Raw genomic sequence first — 20,527 nt, 5'->3', positions numbered from 1 at the left:
AAATGTAGGTGATCTTACCAGTAGGAGATGCAGTCAATATTGCACAGCACTTACATTCTTTCTTAATCCTACTTCATAAAAATAAGCTCCTTTCATGAAGAAAAAACAGTTAACTTAAATGTACCTGTCTCTTTAATATGAATAGACATCTGAAAGCAATGCCCTCTGGGCAGGCATGAAATACTCTGTAAAGCTAAAGGATTGTTGTGCAGGGATTTTGCTCAGTATAAAAATCTGGAAAGGAAGACTTCTCATAAGAATTTATATAAGAATTTACTTCTGTTTAGCTGTTCGGAAAAATTGGTTGTAAGCGGAAGACACTGCATAGTAATGAACTTAGAAATAACAAGTGTCTCATCTGCTAGTGAGATGACTGCAGAGGGAAAGATTTGTGTACTACATTTACTAGAGTAAGTATAAGCATTTTCTTACTTAGAGTTGTTTCCAGCTGCTGCCTAGGTCATCTTTAATTTAATATTTATCATGAAGAAAATGTTCATTGCAAAGCATTTTTTTTCTTACCAAGAATTTGTGTTTTAATGGCCAATTACAATTATGTGGAATTTAACGACTAGCAGATGTAAAAAAATGCTTGTAATGGAAACAGATTCTTAACTATAAACTTGCTTTATCTAGAATGCTGAAAGGTTTTAATTGTGGTCATATGGCATGACCACATTCATATTTTGTTTTGTAATTATTTCAGAATTAAACCCCAAAACTCGGTCCTAACCAGCAGAGCTAAATAAGGACAAGATCAAAACGACAACACATTTTGTGACATATATATAGTTCATATATATCCATTTGTCTCTAAAAATATGTAAAACTTGTTTTTCCTATTAGAAGAGCTAGTTTTAACAGAATACACAATTCTCAGGACCCTGAGATGGTCAGATTGTTTAAGCAGATTCATTTCAGACCAGGCCAGAAACATAAGAGTTTTTAATTTTCCTTTATTAGGCAGTTATTAAAGACTAATCATTATGTAAAGTATCCCAAAAAGGATAAAAAGAAACTTAGGGAAATGTGCCATGAGCCGTACAAGCTTATTGTTCTTTTCAGTCCTTAAAAAAAACAAAGGCAAGCAATAAGCATAGTAGTTAGTTTATAATATTTTGCAATGCAAAGTTTGGCTAATCTTTTAACATTGCGTTAATTTCATATTTTTTTTTTCTGTCTAGAATAAAGGCATCAATGTAGGAATTACAGATCTCTTTTGGAATAGGGTTCTTTTACTGTACCCTTCCGTTCTTCAGTGGGTGGTAGGGCAAAGGTGAGGTAACTGTAATTACTGTGAAATATATTTTCCTGTCATTTAGTGACATTTATAGAATCATAAAATAGTTTAGGTTGGAAGGGAGATCACCTCCAAAGATCATCTAGTCCAACCCCCCTGCAATGAGCAAGGACATCTTCAACTAGAACAGGTTGTTCAGAGCCCCATCCAACTTGGCCTTGAATGTTTCCAGGCATGAGGCATCTACCACCTCTCTGGGCAACCTGTTCCAGTGTTTCACCACCCTCACCGTAAAAAAATTTCTTCCTTATATCTAGTCTAAATCTACCCTCTTTTAGTTTAAAACCATTACCCCTTGTCCTATCGCAAAAGGCCCTACTAAAAAGTTTGTCCCCATCTTTCTTAAAAGCCCCCTTTAAGTATTGAAAAGCTGCAATAAGGTCTCCCTGGGTTCTTCTCTTCTCCAGGCTGAACAACCCCAACTCTCTCAGCCTTTCCTCATAGGAGAGGTGTTCCATCACTCTGATCATTTTTGTGGCCCTCCTCTGCACCCACTCCCAACAGGTCCATGTTTTTCCTGTGCTAAGGTTTATGTTCAATCCTAACTAGCCCTTAGAATTATTATGCTTTTTTGAAAAGAGTTGTTGAAATTGGAACATGCATGATTACTCAGTTTTGCTACTGAGCTGTCTTACCAAAAATTTCTTCTCCTGGATTGTTAACTGTTATTTTGAACCTCAAAACTTTACCTGCTTTTCTGCAGTCACGCTATTGCTTTTACTATTGTAGTATAGCCTCCAGCATACTAGGTGAATGCCTAAGCCTGACCATGGAAACATCGTAGGAGTGATCTATAAACACTTGAGTCCAGTATTTAGGATGTCAGATTGTTGGAGGCAAAAGCCTTACTATTTGAGCATTTGGCAAGTATAATAAGTATTGAATGAATTAAAAGACTCAATTCAGTTTCACTATTTCTGAAATGATTAACTGAACTGAAAAAAAAAATAATTGCAATATCTAAGTTATGTAATACTTTTTTTTTGTTTAATTATTCATACCACTCCATATCCTAGTACTCTCCAACGCACTACAGGATCAGAGGTTGTTCACTGATAAACTTTCTGTTCCCCAGTGTATACATGGCCTTGATTTTGGGGTGAAGGGTGAGGATATTTGTATTTAGATTATACTCTGTGTTAGTGGTAGTATTTTAAATAAAATGAGTGAGAAAGAAAGTAACCCTTATTCTCTAATCTTACAAAGGTTTTGCAGTTGGAGTATGTTTAAAAGTCAATAGACTTGTGGTTTTACTTACTGTAAAAGTAGTAAACTTTAAAAGAAGGATATTGTTTACTGTATGTATTATGTACAAAATAGCATTCCCTTATCAAGGAGAATGTGTGTAGGTGCCCAGCTTCCTATGACTTTGTAATCATGGTCATTTGGATTGTGCGTGTTGGTGTTGGGAAATGTTTGAAATGCCTTTCTCTATGTTGTTAGCCTTTCCAGTGTTTGATCATCAGTCCTGCAGAAATACCATTTTATAGATATGAAGCAGAATTTAATACTCAGATGATTTCAGGAAACAAAGTTTTCTGGGTTTAGCAAAATTTTATTTTAACATCTGTTTTAAAGCACTAATAAGAAAGTAGATGTGTGCACATACCTTCAAGTTATATATATGGGAAGTATAGATAGATGACTCCCAGATAGATCTGTTATTTCTTGTGGTTTTACATGCCAAAGTAATTGTTCTTTTTTGAACTTCTTGTTGCTATGGTGTTGTAAATAACTCTTAATTGAGTGAATTGAGAATTTTAGTTATTTTGGGCCTCCTCTTATTCCCTAATTTTATGATACAGCACTACTGTAATAAATAAGTGAAGCATTCAGATTTATGAGATGTTACTCTTGCTGCTCAAAGCTCCTACCTTTCAATGAATTCAAGTGTCTGCAGTGTTTAGGAAAGGATTATGTCTGCAGCAATAGCTCTAGAAAGAGATGAAAAGTTATCACAGAATCACAGAATGGTTGAGGTTGGAAAGGACCTCTGGAGGGCATCTGGTCCAATCCACTGCTCAAGCAGGGTCACCTGGAGATGGTTGCCCAGGACCATGTCCAGATGGCTTTTGAATATCTCCAAGGAGGGAGGCCCCAGTCTCTCTGGGCAAACTGTGCCAGTGCTCAGTCACCCTCACAGTGGAAAAAGTGTTTCGTTATGTTTAGACAGAGCCTCCTGTGTTTCAGTTTGTGCCCATTGTTTCCTGTCCTATCACTGGGCACCACTGAAAAGAGCCTGGCTCTATCCTCCCTTGTACCTCCAAGAGTACAAGGTTTGTACCCTCCCTTCAGGTATTTATACACATTGATGAGATCCCCTCTACCCCCGCCGACCCTTCTCTTCTCAACTCCAGGTGTGCCTCACCAGTGCTGAGTAGAGCTCGACCTTCTGGCAACACTCTTCTTAATGCTGCCCAGGATACTGTTAGCCACCTTTGCTGCAGACTTTTCTTTAGTGTTTCTTTTAGTTATGCAAACTTTCCTTTAGAATTTGCTGTTTGGAAGATTTTTGAATGAGAGGAGCCTGGGGTAGATGCTTCTCTTGTAGACTTTCTTTTTTTTTGGAGCAGATCCCATAGTTCCTTTTTTGTCCTTCTTCTAGAACGTGTACTTGTACGGGGTTCTGAAGTAGAAAAGATATGAGGCACTATACTGTTCAGAGGACTGTTTGTGTATATAGCATAGAGGTTATAGGAAATAAGGACATACAAGTATCTCTGACAGGTGCTGCTTATAGTTTGTTGGGTCACATAGTTAGACTTGCAAAATCCTTCAGCAGTTATAAAATATACAGATTATACTATATGTAATTTTTCTGGCTTTCCTGCTAAAGGTTGCATCAAGAAATTATTTAAAAGGCTTTTAAATTGGAACTACTTGAAAATTTATATTTACAGTATAGTCCCATATATTTAATCTTACAGGCACATGAGCGACTGGAAGATTCTAAACTTGAGGCTGTCAGTGATAACAACCTGGAGCTGGTGAATGAAATTCTTGAAGACATCAGTCCCTTAGTAAATAAAGATGAAAATATTGCAGAATTGGTTGGAATACTCAAGGAGCCTCATTTTCAGGTACCACCTTTTTACTGTGCATTACCTACTTACTGTATCACTGTCGACATATGAATCTAGGAATAATAATGAAACAAAACCCGAACTGTAGCAAACTTTAATATGTAGGATTTTACTCCAAATGAAAGGTAAAGCAGAAGCCATGTGGGGTTAAGAATGAGCGTGATTTTATTCTTTGGTATCACCTCAAGAATATCTTCACTCATATTAAAATCCACTGGAGTTTCTGTTATAGATCTTGGACAAATATTTACTTCCTATATGACTGGAGTTTCCATAACAATTCCCTGAAGACTTCATCCTTAGCATTTCCAGATGGTTTCAGTTCCTGATGCTGACCCTTCTGCATTTCGGTTCAGCTGTTGGCATTCATACTCACGTGTAAGATGTAGTTTGTGGAGTGAATGAACATGATTCTTCTATGATGCGGTCTGCACTGCAGCTTAACTTGAGACTCTGCATCCCTCTCCTGTTGCTCTACTTAACATAAGTGAAGTTTTGACATAGGCTTGTCAAAGGCAGATGTTTTTCCATAGCTGCCATTCTATTACCAGCTTCCGTACTGACTGTTGAAGATTAGGGTTTGTAAATCCTTGGTAGATTCTGGACCTTCTAGGTAGGCTTTAGCTGACTTTAGCACTTAGCTATAGGTACCCTGTAGAAGAACAGAAGTAAACCTTTTGCCACAGTATAAATGTGCTTCTTTTGGCAGTCAGGTATAGAGTCATAGACAGTTTTGGTGTATATGCATTTAAAGACATGTTTTTCTGAATTTTCAGTTATACATTATACAAACATAGCAGTGAGGTGCATTACCGTTTAACATAAATAAACACCGGAAATGCTGTCAAGCTGTGTTGTGGCCTGCTGGAAGAGGGAACACTTTAAGAGCTCAGCTTTTGAGGTAGTAGCTATTCTGAGTGCTGACAGTTCCTCTGCCTGTTCTGAAGAGCAGTATGTTGGCCTCTCTTGTGCTCTTATTTGTCCAGAAGGGTATCATAGCTAAGGGATCGAAGACTATGATTTTGAGGCTTACTGGTGAATAAACCTGCAAATTGGTCTTTGATCCCTTAGCAGAAATTGGTACTGGAAAAGGAGAGGATGAGTTTGGAGGAATTGGTAGTTAAAATGCAAAAAGATTGGAACCTGGGGCCAAATGGTGCAGTGACAGACCTAACAAAGATCCATTGTGTTAGATTGAGAAACAAAGCTGACAAGTTGAAGAGGATGAATCAGAAGATGTAAAGGATTTAAGTGAAGTGCTGGAGTAGACTGACTTTGAAAGGCACTGTAGCGTTGATCTCTGGAGAGAGATGGCAAAGACCAGAGACCAAGTGGGCAAAGAATCTTTGTGGTGGAGACTGGAAATGGCCTCTAGGAGACTGAGATCAAATAAGAATTTTAATTAAGGTGAATAGCCAATACTAAGGCAAACCCAGCATTCATTCCTGTTCAGTGGTCATATTTCCAGAGAGGCACAACATGATGCTGGTGTCAGTTACTCCATTAGTTCAGGCTTAAGCAACTTACACATTTATTTTAAAAGTTCCAAAGTAGCTGGTGAACAAAAATGACTGGCCATCAGGCCAGTATGTATTGAATAACCAGCTGGCACATTCAGTGCATAGAAAAGGCTATAGCAAGTCTTAGCAGACAGTAGCTAGAGAGCAGAAGACATGAGTGGTAAGAGAGTTTGCCTTGAGAGAAGATGGAGGAGTTGAAAGTATCACCCTGTTGGAGTGGTTAAACATGCAGAAGAATCACTTGTGCTGCTTTTGGAAGAACTTGTTCAGTTACTTTCACCTTTCCAAGAATTATGCAAGCCATTCATCCTAAATAGATTCTGCTGGCAATAAAATACTTAATCTGAAAAGCAGCCAATATTTTATTCTAATAGCTTTAAAATGGCTAATCACACCTTTAAAATGTTTCATTTAGAAAAGTGATCTTAAGTTTCCTCCTAGATAGATCTTAATTTATAGGGTTATTTTTCCCACATATTCATGCTTCCTTACCAGCCCCCCTGATTTCTCTAAGATCTTAAATGATTTCCTCACTTTTCTAGAACGGCCTTTAAAAATGTCTTCTTTTCACATGTACATTAGGGGCCTGTAGTCCATTTATTAAGTTCTAATATTTAAACAGTATTGTCAGAGAAGACTAGCACATATTTAGTGCATAAAAGAGGAACGGAAATATTTTAAGTACTTCTGAGGCCTTAAGTGTTAGGAAAGGAGTCCTGAATTCAGGACCATAGAGTTGTTCTGCTCTTGTGTATTTCCCCCCCACCCCCCACCCCCAATTTGTAATTTAATTGTTTTATTGGATCACACTTGGGGGAATAGTTATCATATAGGGCAGGGAATGCTTCATAACATGTATAGATTGTGCTGAGAATTTTTTTAAGAAAAACAAATTTTGAGTTTGAACTTGGCTTCAGCACTGTAGAGACCCTTGGATGTTTAATGTTTCTTTGTTTATTGAATTTTGAATTACTTTTAAAATTTATTTTTACCTGTTAAATAAGTACAGTCACAGAAAACTACTGTAAAGAAGTCAATATGTTCTAAGTTTATGGATTACTTTATGACAGTATCTCGCACAAAAGGGCCATACTGCCTGCCACAGAACTGTATGTCCATTGCCCTATATCTCTTGTGATACAGAGTTCTTCTAAATGCCTTGTTCTGGCAACATTGCCATTTTTGTCATGAGAACCTTTCTACAGTTATCCAGTCTTGGATAGTCAGCTGGTCCTGTTTACACATGCTGTATGGAGGAAACTTTGAACCATTTTATGGTTGTTGATTATTCAGTCCATGTTGTCTTGCAGACTTTGGCAGTGGTTTTATAAGTGTTCCAGCACCAGTATGGGAAAGGTCAGATTCCAGGGGAGCTCTGGAGTTGCAGGAGGACAGGATATCGCTTTTTCCGACACCATAAGAAAGAAACAAGTGAAGTTCATGCAACCGTATTTCTCAGATCTCTCAACCATATTACTGAAATAAGACAGTAACTGAGTGACATAAGATGTTGGAGAGTAGTCCGGTAGTGGATACAGACACATGGCCCCTATTGCCAGGTGGCTTCAAGTGTTCTTCAGGACTGTATGCTGTGACCTAGGTGGCTGGAAACAGTCTTGTAAAACTGGTATAGATTCTCGAGTTGCAGAACCAAGAGTTAGGTATGCGAAGGTAATCAGTTAACTACGGCTTGTTTTAAGGAAACCAATAAACTACTTTTCTTAAAGAAATTATTTTATAATTGTGGGCAGCAATGTACAGTCCCTGATAGTCACAGTTCTGTGACTCAGTCATCATGTAAATAGCAGGAAAAGGATTTTGTGGTTGAGAGATGGTTAAGTAGTAGTTGAAAGAATTCATGCTTATCCATAAAACTGAGTGAATAAATTGGATCAGAATGTAGAATGGGATCAGATTTAAGAACTGAAGAATCTTACAGAGCATGTTAATTTGAAAAGGATGACACAGACTGTTAGCTTAGCAGACTTTTTTAACTGTGGATCAGATTATAATCCATAAATTATATGACCGTTAAGGGCAGGGAGCTGTACAAGCATGGTTATGTGTAAGGCTCCATGAGAAATCTAGTGGTTTGTAGCCAGAAAGTTTGGGAACAATTTGTCCTAGCATGTGACCAAAAGAGAAAACTGGAAGTATCATACTGGTGTATCTACCTAGTTTTGTCAGTGGTAATGTGTTAAAATGTGTAGTTGATGCTAGTTGGTTTCATTTTGGAAATGTAGAAAGATCCAAAAATGTTGCTTGCAAACATTGGCAGAGAGAGATCTGTTCTCCTAGTTTCTGGATTGGATGTGTCTTGGATAATGAAGAATTAGAAATTGCTACCATCTGACAGCTGCTTGATTTAAATAAATGATTGTTTTTCCTATTTAATTTGATTTGGTTTATGTCCACAATATGAGAGCAGCCACAATAAGCAGCTGTCTTTACAGTCGTAATGGCAGGGGCAGAATAGGTGAATTACTACCTCCTTCTAACCTCAAGCTGAAGTATCAGCAGAGTCATCATGTGATGGGCAGATTAAAATGACTGTTCAGGTTTGTGACACTTTGAGGGCTTGCATGTTGAGCTTAGCACTAAACTAATATGGTTGCACAACTTTTAGGTTAGAGGTGGCTTACAGAAGGATGGAGCAGAGTGCATAGCAAAATTCATAAATTTGCTTAAATGTTGCCTGCTCACCTGATCTGCTTTCTAGGAGTTTGCTGTCTTCCTCTGGCATGTGCATGTCACTATCAGTGACAGTCCCTCTGGTGTCTTCTCTTTTTAGCTACTTATGCGACACCAGTCAGTGATCTGACTTAAGACTGTATCTCATCAGGTCACTGTTTGAAACAAAGCTATGTTGTTGTTGTTTGAGACCTAGTAGGCATCTCCTCTACTTGCTTCTTTTCCTTTCTCTATCTGTCAGTGAGACTCTTTGCGCTATAGGATGCTTTATTTTGAACTACCCTATATGGTGGCTATAGGGTGTCCCTTTTCCTCTTTAAGACAGAAAGTCTCCACTGTCTAATTTCACAAGTTTGATCTTGTTTTACTTGTATGTATTGTCTTATAAATCTTTTCTTTAAATCCTAAAGTATCCTTTATGAGAAAATCAAGTCTAAATTGCATTGTCTTCCAAAGATGATTATATTTATTTGGATCTTCTCCTTTTGCTTTGTATTTATATATGTGGACTGGTGAAAACACCATTAACTGTGAGGTCTCAGCTGTTGTCTTCCAGAAAGTGAATTCTGTCGACTTGGATTCATTTGGTGCTAGAATCTTGCCTTGGCTTTATGCAAGCAGAAAGCACTCATTCTGTAGATTGCTAGAAATCTTTGCATACCTGTAATTATCCAAATTACTGTGGAGGAAAATTTTATTACATTAAACACGAGTATCTAATGATGAGTTATCTTCATTTTTGTGCAGTGGGTTGTTCGTTTACTTTAACAATTTGCTGGGATACTGTCTCATTAGGTGAAAGACTATTTTAGGTACTCCTTTTTCTATATTCTTCCCTGCAAGATCACATATTTCTCCCAGATTCATTACATTTCTCCTATACTTCCTTAAGAAGCAGCATTTGTATTTACAAAAGAGAGCATATTTGCTAAGACAGTAGGCTAATCAGTCCATGTGAGTACTTCTATGTCAATTTTTGCTCTATTCCATGTGAAGTAAGAGTTTTATGATCTGGTCCCAAAAGGGCAGATTCAGTGGTTATTCAGCAATAAATCCTTTTGCAAATGGTTATTTCGTGATTTAAAAAATGGCGTTTTCTGTTCCTTTGCAGTCACTCTTGGAAGCACATGATATTGTGGCTTCAAAATGTTACGATTCCCCTCCTTCTAGCCCAGAAGTCAATAATGCTTCAGTGAACAACCAGATTGTTCCAGTAGATGCTATTCGTATCCTTGGAATTCACAAAAGAGCAGGAGAACCACTGGTAAGTAATTGAAGATGAGTGTGTCTTTAAATTAAAGTACGAGTGAAAACGTTTGCATGTGCCCGATTTCTTGCATTATGTTTCAATTATTTCCATTATTGTGTAATTTAATGGGTGATAGGATCAGTATTGAGAGGTTGAAATAAGATATTTGTGTGTTCTCCGTCCTGTTCTCTCTAAGAAATTATTGGGATAGTGAATAGGCAGTCACTAGACTGAATGACTTGCTAGCATAGCTGACTGACACAACATCTGTTTGGTCCTGATACAAAACAACAGGATTGCGTGCAATCAAGAACGATACAGTCATTGTTCAGTCGTATGAAAACCTTGTCTGAAAGCACTTTTGTGTTACCTGACGCTTATCAGTGTATTAGAAACTCTTACACTGTAGTAACTATTACTGTATGTTTTCATTGGGGTATACAGAATATCCCATAGCTGTATTTTTTTGCTTGAGATAATGGTAAAATGAAATTGAAATTCAAACAGTGGTAAACTAGATATCACATACCTCTTTCAGGGTGTTACGTTTAGAGTTGAGAACAATGATCTGGTAATAGCACGAATTCTTCATGGCGGAATGATAGATCGACAAGGTCTTCTGCATGTAGGTGACATTATTAAAGAGGTGAATGGCCATGAGGTTGGAAACAATCCAAAAGAATTGCAGGAACTGCTGAAAAATATTAGTGGCAGTGTCACTCTGAAGATTCTCCCCAGCTACAGAGACACTGTTATTCCTCAACAGGTCAGTAGCACATTTCTAACAATTCTGTCAAAATAACTTCTGCTTGGTACTTGATCGCATGAGATTATTTTAAGATTTTGGATTAGACATATTTTGATTATTTTGTGTATTTAATGCTAGCAGGAAGGCTAAAATGTAGAGACCTGTATTCTCCTTTAAGTACATTTTGGAAATGGGTTTACTGAGTAGATTAATACCACACCTAATAAACCTGCCTAAAAAAATATAATTAGTAATCTCAGATTGATAAGCATTTGTATACTACATATAAAGCATGTCTCTTTGACATCCAGTGACCTCTGATGACCTAGCCACAATCACACTAAACTGCGGTGAACTGCGTGTGTTTATAACACGACCAGTGTTCCAAGTAATCTGTTTCATAGAATTCAGAAACATACTGAATTCAACAGATGAGCTTGAATTCTGTGACTTAAGTAGAAACTTGGATGGTGGCTATTCCTTATCCTTCTGTTGTTGCTGTAGGCTGTTGATTTCTCTACTGCAGAAGTAACTTGTTGCTCTAAAGCAGTGCCTCTGAAACATCTTATGAGACACTCCTTCAGGTAGTGGGTCTTAATGCCCGTGACTATAATAGACTATGCTTACATTGAGTAGATGCTGAGGGAATGTGCTGTATTTGAGGCAGGTGCACTGCTTCCTTTGCTCCCAACCTGGTAAAAAAGTCAAAGATGTTTCCAGTCTACTGATGCAACTTACTGTTTCTTCCTCTGCATCAAATTTGAGTCTTAAGCAGTCACATATCTTGTTTGTTTTAAAACATTGAGTTCATAGCAAAATTCTTAAGATTCCACAAGCTTTCAATACAGTGCTCACATTCTGAGAATATTTTATATTTTTAAGTAATTTAAAGTCAGAATACTAATTGAATTGTATATGCTGAAATGCAAAAATGAGTGTTTTGTAATACATTGTCCAAATAGAACAGCTGGTTTTTTATTTTTATCATGAAGCTCCTTCAGCCAAGGTTTGCACTGCTGATTATTGTACTCTCTCAGGTGGTATATGCCAGTTATTTCCATAGATTGTATTTTACTTGCCAAATGCAACTTTGATCATGTCAAACTTTTTATGCTGTAGGTAAAGACATTACTTCAGTTTGACAGATAAATTAGTAAGAGTGTATTTTATAATGTTTAAGCTTTGTAAATTTTTACACATTTCAGGTTTTTGTGAAGTGTCATTTTGATTATAATCCATATAATGACAACCTCATCCCATGCAAAGAAGCAGGTTTGAAATTTTCTAAAGGAGAAATTCTTCAGATTGTAAACCGGGAAGATCCAAATTGGTGGCAGGTTGGTAAAAAGATTAAAAAAATAAAATAAAAAACTGAAAAGTTTCACTAATTGCCTTAATAATAAACTCTTTAAATTATGATCTACTCCCATTTAACAGTAGATATAAGAAAAAATATTTACACTGCAATCCAATTTCAAGCTAATATCAAGATATTAACAATTGAAATACTGGAGAAAATGGAATGGTATAAATTGTGTATGTAACACTCATTTTGCTATTACTGCTATTTATTTGTCTTTGTTCTTGTATCATAAGCCTAGACATTCCAATACCAGTTTAAGTGGACAGTTTCTAGGAGAAGGTCTTAGGTTGACTATGTTAATTGTGGTAAGCCTTCCCTGACAGCGACTGTGGAAGAAGTGGACCCCTTCCTGAGTGCTCAGAGTTGAGGAGAGAGAGGGGGAAATTAACCCTGTGGATTTGAAGAGGGGTGAGAATAGCTATTTGGAGAAGCTGTATCTTTTATCTCTACAGTGGTGGTCAATGTCTGTGAGCTGTAACATGCATGTTCATAATCAAAGTGTTTGGCACTCTTTGAAATATTAACAGTTCATCCTGCTTTAAGGTTGTAGTTTTACATTCAGTCCTTCAGTAGAAATGTAATCCACTGCCTATGCTATTTTTATTTTTCCAGAATGCTATACACACAATTAAACATCATCAGTGCCTTTGAAAGTGGGACGAGTAAACCTTTAAGACACTTTTCTCAACCGAGATACTCAAAATTGCAAGTGGCAGTGGCAATCTAGGTGAAGAGTTTAGCATTATTAATTTCCCTTTCTACTCCTAAATTGCTCACCCTTTGCTAGACAACAAGCAATAGTGAGCCAAACATTACTTGAGAGCAATATATATATATATGACTTCTTTAAAAGCAACAAAAATATTTGAATGTACATCAACAACTGTTGCTGAATTCTGTTGCTTTTCAGTGACAGTAGTAACAGAAAGAAAGAGAATAAAAAGTGTGAGGGAAGGCAGAAAATTTATTACTGCAAAGTTAATTAGTTTCAGAAGTTAGATACTCCAAAACTCTGGACTAGTTTGACACTTAGCTTATATGCTGTCTTCTGTATTGCTTTTCAAATTCTCCAATTGTAGCTTGTGGGGGTCCAGGAGAAATAAAACACTCCATCAGTGGCAAAACCGAAATGTGTTAAACAAGTATAGCATGTTGCAAGTATTGGTATGCAGATCATGCCACTGGGAAAGAAAGTTATTTTTTCCTTGTGCTTTCTAGAAATGCTAGAAAACTTGCTAACTGTCAAAAATCAGTTAGTCAGAGGTAAGAGCATAGAAGTTGAAAAGCAAACAGTTCCTGTTAGCAGGAGACAGGCCAACCAGTTAGGGAGAAGGAAAGTGTAACATTTTGTAACTGTGTGTTTGTATGTGTTACGCTTGCTGAGAATTGAGCTTGCCATGAAATTATTTTATAGAGAATCTTAGCCAAACTTTCATTACTAGGTGTCATGGTTTAAACCCAGCCAGCAACTAAGCACCATGCAGCCGCTCACTGGGAATAGTTAAGTTACTAAGATTTTTAAATCTGTAGTCACTTAATGCAAAAAGCTTGAAGGCATGATTAGGCATGTGTTAATGGCATTCACTGTTTGTGAAATGACAGTTAATAAGCTGCACTGTAACCTGTTTGGAGCAGCTCAAGAATACAAAATAAGTGTACTGTGTACTAGAAAGTCTTGATTTTTGTCACTTGAGAGTTCAATGTCTGGAGCCATAGAATTCCATTTAGGGTTTTGATGCCAAAGGTTTATGGCTATAGGAGCTTACTAACTTAATGGGAACCAGTAATGAAACTTGCATCTATTTTATTTAAGTTTCCTGAATTTTAATACTCAATGGCAAGGTGTTGTTACGTAAGACAGAATTTTAATATCCACATCTAAGTTTGAATTTCCAAGTTTCAGTAGTAAATGTCTCAACACTCACCATTGAGAAACTCTGGCAGTGTGAAAGTCAGTCAACACCATGTCGATGAGAAAATGCTTCTCACAAGTTACCTGATGATTTTTTTTTTTTTTTTTTTTTTCACCGCACCCAGGCTAGTCATGTCAAAGAAGGAGGAAGTGCAGGGCTTATTCCTAGCCAGTTTCTGGAAGAGAAGAGAAAGGCCTTTGTTAGGAGAGACTGGGACAACTCAGGTGAGATTTAATGAATTTCAGGAATAGATGTTGCTCTGACTCCACTTGTTTTGCTTTCCCTGCCTTCACAGATACTAGAAAACTGCTGTGTGAGAATACACAGAATATTGCAAAATGCTAATTATTATATTTTGGCTTTGACTGAAGGATAAAGGCTAAAGTCTATGCTTAGTCTTCATAGATACATGAATCAGTTTTGCCACGTGCTGATGAAAAGCTAAATGAGGTGGGAAAGGCATAAGAATTAGCTCTTTTTTTTAAATTATGTTTTTATAGTATGCACTGAAGGTTAATAAATTAATTCTGTTTGATGGAATTTTCTGCCGCTTTTTACAAAGCGTTCTAGGAAAATTAATTTTTTCTCTGTGTTCAGTTCTTACTATACCATTTGATGTGTATGAAAATAGATGTGATCTCCTGCCCTAGAATATATAAAATTCTAAAATAGTCCTTGTAAATTTAATTAATCTAAACTTGCATAAGTTCATGTAAATAAGCTTCAAAAAAACCCGTTTAACACAAATCATGAGTTGGTCTTAATTTTTATTTCTAGGGCCTTTCTGCGGAACAATAAGCAGCAAAAAAAAGAAAAAGATGATGTATCTCACTACAAGAAATGCAGGTATCTCAATATTGCATATGAGTCAAAGTTCTTTAGGCATCTAAACTTACAGAGTCTAGCATATCTGAAGCTGAAAGATTTGCAGTAAAATATTTGATTATAAATTTGATAGATCAGACAGTTTTTGTGGTTTAAAAGCAATAGTGACCAGTGAAGATATGATCATGCTGAGTACATCTTTTGATATGTGGAAGTCAGAGAAGAACTATGTGTTAAAAAGAGGAAAAAAAATGAAAGCTTTGCTGCCAGCAGGTTGAGGGATGTGATCTTTCCCCGCTACTCAGCACTGGTGAGGCCACACCTGAAGTGTACTGGACTCCTCCCCAGTGCAAGAGAGGCATGGACATATGAATATGATGAAGGGACTGGAGCGTCTCTTCTATGAGGGAAGGCTGAAAGAGCTGGGACTGTTCAGCCTAATGAAGAGACGACTCAGGGGGGATCTCATCAATGTGTATAAATACCTGAAGGGAGGGTGCAAACAGGACGGATCCAGGCTCTTTTCAGAGGGCCCCAGTGACAGGACCAGAGGCAACACACAACAACATAGGAGGTTCCCTTTCAACATCAGGAACACTTTTTCCACTGTGAGGGTGACTGAACACTGGCACAGTTTGTCCAGAGAGGTTGTGGAGTCTTCTTTCTTGGAGATGATTGAAAAACTGTCTGGACGTGGTCCTGGGCAACCCTCTCCAGGTGTCCCTGCTTGAGCATTGGGGTTGGACCAGATGCCCTCCAGAGGTACCTTCCAGCCTCAGCCATGCAGTGATTCTGTGAAAGCTCACTGATTGTTAATCACAGTTTTCACATTCTGATCAATCTTGGATTTTCTCCTTGGAAGTAAAGGTAGTAATCTGACCATATGCTGTCCATGAAGGGGTAACTATTTTATTACCATACCAATTTAAAACAAGAAAGCTTGTATCAGACTTAATGCCCTTTGACTACTATTTATATTCACATGTGGTCTGTTGATACATAGCAGGACTGCTTAATTTTTTTTCTTACAGTACTGACTGTGTATTAACTGTTGCATTTGTACATTTTTCAATGTAGAATTTGATCGTCATGAAATCCAGATCTATGAGGAAGTAGCCAAAATGCCTCCTTTTCAGAGGAAAACACTGGTCTTAATTGGGGCCCAAGGAGTGGGGCGAAGAAGTTTGAAGAACAGGTTTATAGTACTGAATCCCACTAGGTTTGGAACTACAGTGCCATGTAAGTTGTCAGCATTCCTATTGTAATATCATACTTTGAGTCTCTGATTATCTGGAAAATACCTGATGTTTATCCCTGTGATTTGGGGTAGGAGTAATTTTGTCAGAGTATAAAAATTGCATAGAGTGGGAAAACAAAAGATTCTTCATGTTCTCAGACAACTGAACTAACATATGATGACAGTGAAAATATTTGTAAGTAGCAGTTAAATGTTACCGATGCTGCAGAAAAACAATTTTTGTATGTGCAGTATTTCAGTCTGCTAGGTTTCTTCAGTGCCAGTCACCATCAGTTACTGAGGGGATTCTAGAAGTTCCTAGTAGTCTTCTGTAATGAACAGCCAGTGGAGTTTCTCAGGTCTGCTGTTTAGTTTTCCATCTGTAGAAGCACCCTAGGCATTATAAATTGTTACTTTAGTATGAGAAATGTAGGGAAAAGCAACAAACTTCCAATAAAACTAAAGTGTTTGTGATGTCCAAGATTTGTATGACAGTGAGATGGTTTAATACATCTAGCCTCAAGCCCATGATCTTTCTTTTTTTCTCTCTATCAACTTCAGAAAAAGACCCTCCTCCCTTACTGAAGTATTGTTCTCTTGCCTTCCTTCCAGTTAGTTACTTTGCTCATTCACAAGCTCTTTATTTTTTTTAACTGCCCCCTCCTGTTTGACTGCTGACCAGAGAAGTCCACCCTAGCTACATTACTATTCTCCTCCTGCCACCTGCTTTTTAGAATTTCAAAAACAGTATCTTGCCTTCTATTTTCAGTGGGCAAGAAGTAGATCTGATAATAGATAGGGGAGGAGGGACAGGTCTGACAGATAAATTGTACAACACGAGAGAACCACTCTCATTTGTTGAATCTCTTAACACCAAAACTGGCCAGGGCACTAAGAATTGGTATGTGTGACTGATAACAAGGTTGGCTTCTCAGTGTTACTTTTTTTAAAGAAATCTTCCCCTGGGAATCTCATTATTTTATATTGGCAAAATAGCAATAAAATTTTTATTACTTCTAAAATTCTTTATTCCCTCTTAAAAAAGCCCTCAAAATTACTGGTTTCTCTAAAATGCTATATAGATGCTTAAATATATTAAGTAATGCACCACAGTATTAAAATGCTTTTACTTGGAGCTCTTGAACACCCTTCAAAGGCATAAAAATTAACTTTTCCCACCTAGCAGTCTGACAATCTAATCATGCACATGCAGTACATAGTTTATTCTATACAGAATCTCCTCTCTACTTTATATTTAGATTATAAGTAGGATAATCAGTAATCTTAGTTGGCCTCAGTTTCTTTGATTAGAAGATGATTCTCCTGGTTATTCACAGTTGAATACGTATGGGGGTTTTTTGGTTGGTGTTTTTTTTTTTTTTTAAATGTCTGAAATCGATCCATTTTTCTATGGGGAGAAGCATGTCCTTGGTGTTGAGTTCTAATCTAGCAAATGGTGCTGTGTTTTTCCTTAAGTGTGGATAGCTGAACTGTTAAGTCATCTTCTGGCTGTAAACTGTTAAAGCTCATTCTCCAAAATTTATTTCAAACTGATACGATTTTGGGTGCGGGGGGTATTGTATTAACCATTATAGTTTCAATCTTTCTGTAGAATCTTGGCTAAAACTAGATGTTCTAGTAGTATGTTTATTGCTAACAGCTTCAGAAGATCATTTCTCCTGGGACTTGAGTTTCTATAATAATGAAGTTGATAGGAATTACTGGAAGGGGGAGGATGCTTTCCACTTGTATCACCAAGTGGTGACAGGGCATGATACAGCTGTTGCCAAAGAGGTCAATTTTCACTTTCTTGCTTAAATGATGTCTGTACTGTCCAGTATAGCCAATACCCAAGATAGCTGCTAATGTTTTACTTAAATGTTGGCTTTAATCTCTGCAGTGAATCTACCTTGCTTTAAAGGGTAAGCTGTCCTGGAAAGCAGCATTAGCTGGCCTCCACTACCATTCTGCTTATGGCAGCTGGGCTTCTTCTGATATTTAAGCTAACTTCCTTTATAGCTAGCTCAAGTAATTCTACCCTGAATAACAGGGCAAATACAGTGAGTAAAGTATGTGCTAAGGTTTGGGGGGTGGGGCAGGGCAGATGTTGGCGTGTGCCCAGTTATTTTCAGAAGTACATTTGGCATTTGAGAGTTAACTTCCATTTGATTTCCAAGTCACTTAAATAATTATTTTTTTAAGTGAATAATTAAAAAAATGACATGAATGAGTATTGTATATGGTGTGAAGGAGTAACACAAAGGAAATAAGCAAATGGGTGGGTAAGCAACATATAGGAAAGAATAGAAATAAAGGGAACAGGAGGGGCTTTGCTCAGTTTTGAAACTTACACTAGAATAATTAATTAATCTGTATATGGAACAATTATAATTGTATATTAATGTGTATTATACTCTCCCTAACTTAAGGCAGTCCAGTCTCATATTTGTATGCCAAATACAAAAAGAAAGCATTCAATTTTTATTTTAAATTTTTTGTTTAGTTACTTCACGAAAGCCAAGGGATGATGAAAAGGATGGGCAAGCATACAGATTTGTGTCACGGGCTGAAATGGAGATGGATATTAAAGCTGGCAGATATTTAGAGCATGGAGAATATGAAGGAAATCTTTATGGCACCAAAATTGATTCCATCCTTGAAGTTGTTCAGACAGGGAGGACCTGCATCTTGGACGTGAATCCTCAGGTATATAATTTCTGATGTTAGACTACAAGTGTAGGAGTATGATTTTAAATTTGAAGGCTTCTTATCTGGTTTAAAGATTACAATATCAACTGGATTCTTACGTTTGTGGCACTTGGAATGAATTAGAAAGATGGAAAAAACCCCACTTAGATTCCGTATGGAAGAGGAGTCTTGCAGAGTAGTAAATAATCTTTTCAGCCGAGGAAAGAGTGATGTTGAGCATTTCAAAAGGCAGTGTAGGAGTTTGTAAAATAGAAATAAGAATCTTCATTTACGTGTTTCTGCCTATTGTAACAGACTAGTTTGCAGTGCCCCTTAAGTAATGGGGACATGTGATGAGTCATTCTCAAATGTAGGGTTTGGTTTTTTTTTCTTTTTCTTTGCTTCTAGGCCCTGAAAATACTGAGGACTTCAGAATTCATGCCCTATGTAGTGTTTATTGCTGCTCCAGAGTTGGAGACTTTGCGTGCCATGCACAAGGCTGTGGTAGATGCTGGAATTACAACCAAACTTCTCACTGTAAGCAGATTATTTCATGTTTAGCTTGCTTTGAACAGGATGTTCTTAGATTTTTATTTTTTTTTAGCTTTCATTTTAGATGGAATTTGTTCTGAAATTAATGTCTCAAAGAAAAGTTAGGCAAGAATTTTGCTGATTACTTAGTAGAAGTTAACCAAATACTATGTATAAAGCAGATTGCTTCTTAAAAATAGACCTCTTACAGAGAAGTGCTGATTACAAAAATTACTTGTAATGTGTTCTTTGGGAAGTGTCACCTCTTGATTATTTGCAGCAAATGGTAGATATTTGATGGTGGGAATTGTTCGTTTATGTAAATGTCTTTCCTTCACTTTTCCCATCTCTCCCTCCAAAAAGTTTTGTTCAAGTTTGTCTTATAATATAGGTGTGCTTTAGAAATGCAGTCTCTAATCCTTAGGAAGGATATTGCAGCCTGCATTAAAAAAACCCAACTGACAACAGAATGCAAGTAGGCCTTGTTTCCACTGCTGCAGCAGCACATGCTGCACTGAGAGTGGCTGGGAGCTGTGAGAATAAGAAGTGTTGAATAGCTTCTCTTCCCCTTAAGTTCCTTGGATTTGTCATGTAAAGCAAAGTGGCACATTTTATTCATTAGATCTTCTCTCCTTTTCTGAGATGGTGTATAGCAGAGGGAAATGAGACATGCCTCCTCCAGCACAACAAATTATAAATATTCTGTATGGGCATGAACTTTCCCAGCTGCAGGAGCAAAGCAAAAAAAGCGAGACTGAGCAGTTAAGAAAACTATCCTCTGTCTTCAGCAGGACAACTTCCTCATCTGAGAAAAGCCATGGTTTGCTGACAACTCACAATGACAATGCTGCAGCTTAGATAGTAGCAATACCTTGTCTAATGCTGATGGCACATTCTAAGCAATAAAATGGGGGGTGGGTTAATTTCCACTAAATGAATATGGGATTTTTAGTCTTCTTTTTTTCTTTTCAAACCTGTGAGATCCCATTCTCTTAACCATGTGAGAGACTGTCCTGTCCTAGTCATGGATTCTGGTTATTGTAGATTCTAGTATCTCTGTGGGTGCTCTGCCTTTCCTCCTCTCTGCCCTGAATGACCCTGAATTTTGTGATGCATATACAAGAAGGCAAGGTTAAAACTGTCCAGACAAGTATAAAAATTATTTCCTGCACTTCCTAATATTTGATTCCCTAAGGGACATCCTTGCCTATGTTTTACTTGTCCTTATGAATAATAAAGAGGATAGTTACATTTAAAATATACATTTATGTATCTTTATGAATTCAAAATCATATCTGTGCACATGTATATAAAGAGTATGATTTCCCATTTCATATTCTTGTACTTCCTGAACAAATGAAAAACAAATACCATTTAAA

The 20,527-nt window shown here is 37.2% G+C and overlaps 1 protein-coding gene across 3 annotated transcripts in view; it reads left to right on the top strand.

Annotated features, from left to right (window-relative positions):
* The window catches only part of PALS2 (protein associated with LIN7 2, MAGUK family member), a 61,428-nt gene that overhangs the window by 33,015 nt on the left and 7,886 nt on the right, over nucleotides 1-20,527 (top strand). For all 3 annotated transcript variants that reach the window (XM_030009451.2, XM_030009449.2, XM_030009448.2), the window contains exons 3-11: nucleotides 4,228-4,380; nucleotides 9,706-9,858; nucleotides 10,382-10,609; nucleotides 11,797-11,928; nucleotides 13,992-14,091; nucleotides 14,645-14,713; nucleotides 15,770-15,931; nucleotides 18,433-18,635; nucleotides 19,026-19,154. In XM_030009451.2, the coding sequence (XP_029865311.1) occupies nucleotides 4,228-4,380; nucleotides 9,706-9,858; nucleotides 10,382-10,609; nucleotides 11,797-11,928; nucleotides 13,992-14,091; nucleotides 14,645-14,713; nucleotides 15,770-15,931; nucleotides 18,433-18,635; nucleotides 19,026-19,154 (1,329 nt within the window). The remainder of the gene's footprint in view (nucleotides 1-4,227; nucleotides 4,381-9,705; nucleotides 9,859-10,381; nucleotides 10,610-11,796; nucleotides 11,929-13,991; nucleotides 14,092-14,644; nucleotides 14,714-15,769; nucleotides 15,932-18,432; nucleotides 18,636-19,025; nucleotides 19,155-20,527) is intronic.

This window comes from Aquila chrysaetos, chromosome 3 (genome assembly GCF_900496995.4).
Source record: "Aquila chrysaetos chrysaetos chromosome 3, bAquChr1.4, whole genome shotgun sequence".
NCBI lineage: Eukaryota > Metazoa > Chordata > Aves > Accipitriformes > Accipitridae > Aquila > Aquila chrysaetos.
The sequence above is the reverse complement of the archived record's forward strand: the minus strand, read 5'-3'. Positions and strand labels throughout refer to the sequence as shown.